The sequence below is a fragment of the Gavialis gangeticus genome, unplaced genomic scaffold (genome assembly GCF_001723915.1).
Source record: "Gavialis gangeticus isolate Ggan-Ray unplaced genomic scaffold, GavGan_comp1, whole genome shotgun sequence".
NCBI lineage: Eukaryota > Metazoa > Chordata > Crocodylia > Gavialidae > Gavialis > Gavialis gangeticus.
Window position 1 is genome coordinate 47,847,605 of NW_017728997.1, and position 10,083 is coordinate 47,857,687.

Here is a 10,083-nt window from a genome sequence, read left to right on the forward strand (position 1 = left end):
CTAGCATAAAACCACCAAATACACTCTAAACAAACTTAAACCTACTTCTTTTGACCATTCTCGTACTTTCTAAAACTGTTCTCATCTCTGACATTCTTTAGCCTGCTCGTATCCTTTACCTACTCTTCTCTTACCCTGCTTTGTTCAAATAAATGCTCTGTGATATTGCCATTAAGTAGCTCAGGGCATACTATAGTCTGCAATGGTGGAAAGCAAACTTTTTTGGCAGATGTGCCATAAACTAGTCCCACATTCTCTCAGGGTGTCACTCTGATCCCCTTCCCCTGCTGCTCTGCTTCTTTCTGCAGGCATGTCTACACATTCATTAATGTACCTTAGATACTGCACATTTAGTACTTCCTTAATAAAGTACTAACTAAAATGTGCAGTACTTAGAGTTACTGTGCAGTAGCACCGATGCATGGTTGTTTAACAATACTTACTGTGCATTAGCCTAATAACACTGCGCAGTAGGCTATTAGCATGGTTTGTGCTGTAACGTGCTACGATGTAGTGTTATTAGGCTAATGCACAATAAGCATCTTGTGTAGATACATCCTCTGTCTGCTACTTTGTTTTCTTCTCCCCTCCCCACCCCCGGATCTGTCACACACCACACAGAGGCTGCCGGTGCCATGTGTGGCACCCATGCTGCAGGTTGTGCCCCCCCGGTCTACAGAATCCAGCCACCTGAAAACATTGTGAACAAAGTTACTAACTCCATCAGGCAGGGAAGCCAAAGTTGTGAAACATCCTGGCACATGGACCTTGCACAACCAGCCAGCATTGATGTATGTGAACTGCCTCCTCTGGTCCAAGATGTTCATTGTTCTAATGGGGAAGAAGCCCTTATGGTTGATGTATTCTGAGATAGTGGGCAGGGGAGAGAATGCCTGTTGTATTTGTCCAAGGGTATTCCAAAATAAAATTGCTCCAACAACAAGAGTGGAAAAGAGTGCTGGCATGCTGGCCAGCACTGACTATATATATTTGGAACATAAAGTAAAGCTATAGTTACTACAGGAGTGTATCCCATACCTCAGAAGCCATCTCTCACAGAAGGCTGACACTGATGAAGAAATCCCAACATTGCCTCAAATATGCAAGTGCAACTTTTGGACACCTGAAGAAATAGATGTTTGAAGATTGCAACATCAGATCTGAAACCAAGCTCCTGGTTTATCAAGCAGTCATAGAATCATAGAACCGGAATGGACCTATAAGATCATCAAGTCTAGTCCCCTGCCACGGGCAGGAAGTTATTGGGCTCAGATGAGCTCGACAAGGTGCCTGTCCAGCCTCACCTTGAATACCTTCAAGGAGGTTGACTGCACCACATCTGCTGAGAGTGTTCCAGATTCTGGTGACCCTTACAGAGAAGAAGTTTTTCCTTATGTCCAGCCTGAATTTACCCTCTATTAGTTTATGCCCATTGGTTCTTGTCCTCCCTCGAGGTGCCCTCCTGAAGAGTTACTGTCCTCGTTCTTGATGCTCCCCCCGACCTACTTGTAGGCAACTATCAAGTCACCTCTCAGCCTTCTCTTACTCAGACTGAAGAGGCCCAGTTTCCAGAGTCTTTCCTCATAGGGCCTACCATCCATGCCCTTAACTATACAGGTGGCCCTTCTTTGTACCCTCTTGAGCTTATCCACATCCTTCTTGAAGTGCGGTGCCCAATTCTGGGCACAGTACTCCAGCTGAGGCCTCAGCAACGCCGAATAGAGAGGCAGGAGTACCTCCTTAAATCTATTGGCCACACATTGGCTGTGCATGCTAGAGTTTTATTTGCCCTTCTGGCAGCCTCACCGCACTGGCTTATATTCATCTTTCAGTTGATCATGACCCCCAGGTCTCATTTAGATGCTGTGCCAGCCAGTGGACCACCACCCATTGTACAGTTATGGTAAGGGTTCTTCTTACCCAAGTGAAGGACCTTGAACTTCTCCCTATTAAACCTCCTCTGATTTCATTCCGCCCATAAATCCAGTCTGTCAACGTCATCCTCAATCTTTGCCTATCCTCTGGTGTGCCCAAGTTTCCCCACAGCTTGGTATCATCTGCAAACTTAATCATTGAGCTTTCCACCCCTTCATCCAAGGTGTTAATGAATATATTGAATGACACAGGTCCAAGCACTGATCTCTGGGGGACATCACTGGAGATGGCTGTCCAAGATGAGGGCATCATATTGATCACTACTCTCTGGGTATGGCCTGTAAGCCAGTTGTCCACCCACCTCACTGGAGACTAGTGCAGCCGAGTACTCTCCAGTCTGTTGGAGAGAATCCCATGGAAGACTGAGTCAAAGGCTTTACTGAAGTCTAAGATGATGACATCAACCTCGTGTCCCTCGTCCAGTTGGTTAGTTATCTGGTTGTAGAAAGATACACAGTTTGTCAGGCATGATCTACCATCGACAAAGCCATGCTTGTTGCTTTTTAGCACCCCATCTGTTACCAGCTTCTAATTGATGGCCTCCTTAACCAACTTTTCAAAGATTTTACTCAGGACTGAGGTCAGACTGACTGGTCTGTAGTTTGCGGGGTCATCCCTCTTTCCTTAAAGATGGGCACTACATTGGGTTTCTCCCAGTCATCCGGGACCACTCCTGAGTTCCAGGACTCTTCAAACAGCTTGGCCAGTTCTTTCAGGACTCTCGGGCACAGGTTGTCTGGGCAGCCAGGGCCATCCCTAGGGTGGGGCCCAGGGTATATCAGCCCATGCAGGACTGGGGGATGGCGAGGGAGGGGTGGCAAGCAGCCAGAGCACAGAGCCGGTGGCACACAGTGGCCGTGGTGGGGCCGGTATGGCACTATCCGCGGGGCTCCCCAAAATGCATGGCCTGGGGTAGTTGCCCTGATTCACCCCCCCTCCACCAGGGATGGCCCTGTGGGCAGCAGACTTGAAAATGTCCAAGCGTTGTAGAAGATCCCTCACCTGTTCTGGGCTGATTTATTGTAGGCTATTGCCTTTCCCGCTGTTCCCTGGGCCTCTGGTCAGGTGAGCAGTCCTCATTGGATTTCAGAAATACCAATGCAAAGTATAGAATCATAGAATAGAACAGCGGTCTCCAACTTTTATGGTGAAGATCACTTTTTGGCATCCCAGGATCTACCGCACCTGCTCTGCCCCACCCTGTTCGTGACTTCATCGCACTGTTGGCTCATATTTATCCTCTGGTCGATTGTCACCCCCAGGTCCCTTTCAGATGTGGTGTCAGCCAGTGCAATATCACCCATTGTGTAGGTGTGGTGAAGGTTCTTCCTACCCAGATGAAGGACCCAGCACACATCCCTATTGAACCTTATCTGATTGTGTTTAGCCCATAGGACCAGCCTGGATCCTTTCCCTGTCCTCAGATGTGCCTGCATTTCTCCACAGCTTGGTGTCATCTGCAGACTTAATCATTGCACTTTCCACTCCCTCATCCAGGTCATTGATAAAGATGTTAAATAGTATGGGCCCAAGCACTGATCCCTGGGGGACACTATTGGAAACGGCCCTCCAGGGTGAGGCCATCCCATCCATTATGACTCGCTGGGATCGGCCTCTGAGCCAGCTGCTAACCCACTTCATTGTTAACTGGTCCAGGCCAGTACCCTCCAACTTAACTGATAGGATCTTGTGGGGTACGGTATCAAATGCCTTGCTGAAGTCTAGATAGATGATGTCAACCTCATGTCCCATGTCCAGCTGGTTAGTTACCTGGTCATAAAAATACATCAGGTTTGTTAGGCATGACCTCCCCTCAGCAAAGCCATGTTGGTTGTTTTTCACTACCCCACCTGTTATGAGCTTGTGGCCGATAGCTTCCTTGACATTTTTTTCAAAGATTTTTTCCCAGGATCAAAATCAGACTAACTGGTGTGTGTTTAGGAGTCGTGCCTTTTCATGGTTATTTATTGTGGGCTGCCCCTGGGTTTTCAGTAGGAGTCCCACAGTAGAGTCTGATTTTTTTTTTTTTTTTTTTTTTCCTCTTGCTTCCTATGCATATGTAGAAGGACTTTTTGTTGTCTTCCATACTGGTTGCCAATTTGATCTCTGTGCCTGCCTTAGCTTTCTGTGTCTTGTATCTGCAGGCCCTGGTGATACAGGTGTACTCCTCCCTGGTTGCTGAGCCATTCCTTCACAGTATAGATACACTTCTTTTTTCTTTTTCAATACCTCCCTAATATCCCTGGTGAGCCAAGCAGGTCTCCTGGCTCCCTTCCCACTTGTTGCCCGCGTGGGGACAGCCTGTTTTTGAGCTGTGAGAATTGCTTCCTTAAGGAAGCACCATCATTCCTGCACTCCCAAATCATCCAGTTGCCGGTTGCAGAGGGCCTCTCCAATGATCCTCTTGAGTTTGCCTAAATTTCAAGAAGACAGATTTTGGACTCCTGTTCTGATGACTAACTTCCCAGTCTTACGGTGGATGGTGAACCTTATCAGGTTATGATCACTGTTGCCTGGGGTACCACCAATCCTTAGGTTGCCTATGATGTCCTCCCCTTTGGTCAGCACTAAATCCAGGGTGGCTTTGCCCCTAGTAGGCTTTCCACAACCTGTATCAGAAACAGATTGTCTGTCTGTTGTTGCCAGGAAATTGACTGACATGCTGAAGACAGCTGAATGGTCTTCCCAACAGATGTCTGAGTAGTTGACATCTCCCACGACTATCATGTCTCTAGTGCTGGCTGCCTCTGTTAGTCCTCCTGAGAATGCTCGATTGCTCTCTTCCTCTTGGGAGGGAGCCCTATAGTAGATTCCCAGCATCAGGTCCCCTCTCTTTGTCCCCCTTGTAATCTGACTCAGAGGGTCTCAAGGGACCCTCCCCTGATGTCAAACATGATCTGCAGGGAGGGGTACTGTTCTTTCACATAGAGGGCCTGTAACAGGGGGCCTTCTCGCGGCCAATTTTTAACTGTGGCCCACCCACCTGTTTCTGGGCTAACCGCCCACCTTCTTGCCCACCATGCCTTGTTGGAATTAATTAATAGATGTTAATAAGCGGGAGGCTGCCCATTTCTTGCCCTGATGCCAGGGAGCGCTATCTGCGGCTCCATTCCTCCCCTGCACCACAGCCCAAGCCTCGCAGATGGCATCTCAATGTTATCATCGTCACCGGCCCCCACACTGGGCCCCAGAATCCTCCTAATTAAATCCTGCCTGGATTCCTCTCCTCAGGAGGTCCCATCCACCTTCATACTAGGCAGCATAGCTCCCAGAACTGCTTCCCTTTTGCGTGTGGTCCCCCCGGGACCTTTGGCTACTAGCCCTGGCCCACCTCCCAGCCAGTCGGAACCCCAGGCCCTCAGCTCTTGGGTGTTCCTTGTGTGGGCCCCTGGCCCTTTGACCCTTCCAGTCCTGGCCCCAGCATTGACCAGTCAGGGGAAGTCCAGACAGGCGTGAGTCTATGGCCCTCCTCTCTCTCCGGGGGTCCACCCTCCAGACCCTACGAAGGGGTAACCCACCCGGTTGTGGGGGCTAGGGGTTAAGGCACCCCGACCCCGCCTTTCACCAAGGTGGTAACTGACCTGGCATTTCCTGGGGGCTCCTGTACCACTGAGAGCCCCACCAGGCCACCCACACCCGGAAGGGTGCAGTTTTAGGTCATACCCAGGACCAGGAGCCTCCTGACCATCCCCTACAGCTCCTCCCTTACCTCCAGATGATACCAGCAGCCCTCCAGCCAGGCGATTGTTGTTGCCTGGCCTCCAGCAGCAGAACTGCCCTGTTTATATGGGCAGCCCCAGATTCAAAAATGGCTGCCCATATCAGGCAGCTGCCAGCTCCAGGCCCTTAAAGTGGCAGGCACAAACAGTGCCCTGCCACAGGGCCACACTTCCTCCCTTCTTCCCAGTCCAATCCTTCCCATAAAGCCTGTAACCTTCAGTATTCACTGCCCAGTCATGCATCATCCCACCAGGTCTCTGCCAACCCAGTCAAACTGAATTTCTCATCAGCCAGTAGGACTGCCAGTTCCTCTTGTTTATTTCTGTGCTTCTGGCATTTCCATAAAGACATTTGAGCTCTCCCCTACTCATCTCAGGTTTTCTGTCACATTGTCTGTCTCAAGACATCTATTGTTTGACTGTCCTCCCATGTGTCATTGTGGCTAATGGATTCTGCTTCAGCAACGAAACTTTCTCCCCGGCCCCCGGATGCAGCTAGTTTAAATACCTCCTCAACAAGTTGGCAACTCTTGTGGTGAAGAGCTTCTACCCTCTGGTGGTGAGATGAACAGCATCCCTTGCATGGAGGCTGCTGTAGTTAAACTGCATACCAGGGTCAAGGTATCCAAAGCCCACGCAGTGCAACCATCTTCCAAGCCTTTGGTTGACCTCCTCAATACACTCCTCCCTCTGCTGGCCACTGTCCCTGACTGGGAGGATTGTGGAGAAGACAACTTGTGCTACAAGGTCAGGGGCGGGCAATTATTTCAGGTGGAGGGCCACTCTACCCCATTTTGGCAAGCTGTCAAGGGCTGCATGGGTAGCCCCTTGACAGGTAGCCCGTCCCCTGGTCACCATCTTGGAACCAATGTCTCAGGCCAGCACCAGTGAGGACCAGAGCGTGGCTTAGGCTGGCAGGGGTCTGTGGAGCCGGGCTCGGCTGCACCAGCAGGGAGAAGGGAGAGCTGGCTAGGCTCCATAGAGCCCCTGCTGGCCGGGACCCTGTACTCCTGCTGCCCTGCTCTGGGCCCTGCTGGTGCTGGCCCCGGGACACCGGTGCAGGCCCCGTGCTCCCACTAACTTCCACATCCACTCACTCCCAGTGCCTTCCCAGCCCTGCAGTACAGGCGGGGGGCAGCTTGCAGCCCCAACCCCCTGCTCACTGGCAGGGAAGGAGCTGGTGCTGAGCATGGGGAAAAGCAGCCCCTCCACTGCCCCATGGCCAGCGCTCCCTGCTGCAGCTGCTCGCAGCCCACACGGAGCTGTCCTGAGCAGCACAGGCAGCCCCACATGGGCTATGAGCGGCTGCAGCGCAGGGCGCTGGCCATGGGATGGGTGAGGAGCCACTTTTCCTGCGCTCAGCACCAGCTTGTAACCCACCCCCAACGCCAGCCTGGGCTGTGCACTGTCTCCGGGCTCACCTGTTGGGTCTGCGCCACAGCAGCAGCAGCTGTGTTCCCCCTGCTTGCTGCACTGGGCAGTGTTTGCCACCGTCACTGTTTTCCTCCACACCAAGCAGCTGCTGTCGCCACAGCGCAGCCCTGACGGGCAAGCCTGGAGCTGGTGTGGGGCCCAGGCTGGCAGCGGGGGCAGGTTACAAACTGGTGCTGAATGCGGCGAAAAGCAGCCCTCCCCTGCCCCATGGCCGCCGCCCCATGCTGCAGCCACTCGCAGCCCGTGTGGGGCTGCCTGTGCCTGGTCAGGACAGCCCCACACAGGCTGTGAGCAGCTGCAGCAGGGAACACTGGTCATGCGGCAGGAGAGGGGCCACTTTTCCAGCTCAGCACCAGCTCCTTCCCTGGGCAGGGTCCTCCCCTGCCCTTCCCCCTCCCCTTCCCTGAGTTTCCCACACTGGAAGAGCCACATGGTCCTACTGTTGTAGGAGCCCACCAGGGCTTCCCCTGGGTCCTACTGCTCCTGGCTCTTGTCATTTTTGACAGGAACCAAGGACAGATAAATATTAATTTTCTAAATTTTTAGGGGATGGAATGGCCTCGCAGGCTGGATCTGGCCTGCAGGCCATATTTTTCCCACCCCGGGGCTAAGGGTTATTTAGGACCCCTTTCCCTTTGGAGCAGAACAGAAGATGTTGTCCCAGAAAGGGCATAAATCCTATAGTAGCTATAGTTGACAATATATTATATTACTCCTGGTAATATATTAAAATGCATATTGATTGATTGATTGCTTGTATTCAGTCTGTCATAAGAAGTGCAACACTAGGTCAGATCAGTGGTCTATCTAGCCCAGTTTCTTGCCTCTGACAATCACAGAAGTGGATGCTATAGAGGGAGAGCATTGAACTGGAGCCCTCTAGAACGATCTAGATATAGTGATCCCCTACAGTGATCCTCTGGCATGTCTAAACCACCATTATTGGCTCAAAAATGCTGGAAGAAACATTTCTAACCATTCTGCTCAATAGCTATTAATTGATTTTATCATCCATCAATTTAGCCAGGTTCAAAAAGGGACTGGATATGCTATCTGCCTTTACCACCTCTTATGGCAATGAAATCCACAAGTTAACTATGAGTTGCATAAAAAAGTACTTCCTCTTGCTAGGTTTAAACCTGTCATCTACTAGCTCCAGTGAGTGCTCCCTGGTGCTAGTATTAAATCTCTCTCAGGGGATTCAGATCTTAACCAGGAGCCTATCCTGCTTAATTACATTCGTTTAACCAGCTCTTTGAACAATCATTTTATGAGAGGTTTTTTTGGTGTTTTGCTCTAATTTATTTGTTTCTCTTCTTAATCTTTTCATCCTTAGAGGATAAGGGAAGGAATTATTTGAATAATAGAAGAAAAATATTTTTCATTATTTTTAGTTACAGTTAAACAAGGGACTTTTGAAAATTTTAAAATAGTCAGTGTGCTTAAAGACTGTGAATGCAAACCCAGACTTTGGAACTGAGGAAGGTTTCACATTTTATTATAAACATATTATTACCATATTTTGCCAAAATAAAAATCAACACAAAGCATCCCTTCTATCTTCCCTATCTTCCACTGACCACAAGTGTGAGCCCTCTCTGGTACATTTACACTATTGTATATTTGCAGGCACAGTCCCATAAGTGTAAGCCTGTATGCATCAAAACAGTTCTGCTTGCTTGCTTTCACAACTTTAAAAATCCTAATTGCACCTCCTTCCATACACTTTCATAGCTGAAAATACCCAGTACAAGCTTTTACTTTGCTTACTTTTCTGCAGGTATGCATGCTGTTTACATAGCAACACACTGGCACACACACCAACACACATACAGCATATTTATCTACAGTTCAATCTTAGACACCTCACACATTTGCACCTATACATATCTGCATTATAGGACCATAGAAAAGTAGGGCTGGAAGGGACCTCATGGGATCATCTAATTCAGCCCTGTGCTCAAAGCAGGATCATCCCTAACTAAACTATCCCAGACAAATGTCTGTCCAACCTATTCTTGGAAATTTCCAAGGATGGAGAATCCACAGCTTCTCTAGGTAGCCTACTCCAATGTTTGACCACCCTCAAAGTCAGAAAGTTCCTTCTAAATTGCCAACCCAAATTTCCTCTGCTGCTGCTTGGGGCCATTGTTCCACATCCTGTCCCCTGGCCACAGAGAAAAAAGCCCATCTCTATTCTTTCTCTAACTGTCCTTCAAGTATTTGAAAACTGTTATCAAATACCCCTCTGTCTCCCCTTCAGGCTAAATGTACTCTTTCAAATACATGTAAACACAGTAATAAAACAAATTATTGTAATTATGCACTAGGGAGAGAAAACCTTAGTATGCTGGATTGCTGACTGCCTATCTGTGATTACCTCCTCAGATATGGGGGATTTTACCCTCAGTTCCGCTACCAAATTGGAGAAACCTATGGCAAAACCACATCTCACCTGCTCACCGATCCTAGTATTCAGAAGAGCCCATGCTCTGTGCTGGCACCACTGGTGAAGCCAAAGTTCTTAAAGGATTTTAGTGACACAAAGCATCCCATGAACCAGATGCTGGATCGAGACAAAAGTTATATTCCTGGCTACACAGGCAAGTAGAACTCCTGAGTTTCACTCCATACACAAACACAAGTTAAATTAAGTCTCAAATGACTAAAATTAAGTCAGGGTTTTCACCCAAATAGTTTCATAGTTTCTAGAGTCGGAAGGGACCTGAGAAGATCATCTAGTCCGACCCCCTGCCATGGCAGGAAAGAGTACTGGGGTCAAACGACCCCAGCAAGGTGATTGTCTAGCCTCGTCTTAAAGACCCCCAGGGTAGGAGCCAGCACCACTTTGCTTGGAAGTTGGTTCCAGATCCTAGCTGCCCCGACTGTGAAGTAGCGCCTCCTGATGTCTAGTCTGAATCTACCCTCTGTCAGCTTGTGACCGTTATTCCTGGTAACTCCTGGCGGTGCTCGGGGGAACAGTGACTCCCCCAAT

The 10,083-nt window shown here is 49.4% G+C and overlaps 1 protein-coding gene across 2 annotated transcripts in view; it reads left to right on the plus strand.

Annotated features, from left to right (window-relative positions):
• FAM166A (family with sequence similarity 166 member A) overlaps window positions 1-10,083 on the plus strand; it is a 78,890-nt gene that overhangs the window by 16,930 nt on the left and 51,877 nt on the right. For both annotated transcript variants that reach the window (XM_019505169.1, XM_019505168.1), the window contains exon 3: window positions 9,477-9,691. In XM_019505169.1, coding sequence (XP_019360714.1) covers window positions 9,477-9,691 — 215 coding nt within the window. The remainder of the gene's footprint in view (window positions 1-9,476; window positions 9,692-10,083) is intronic.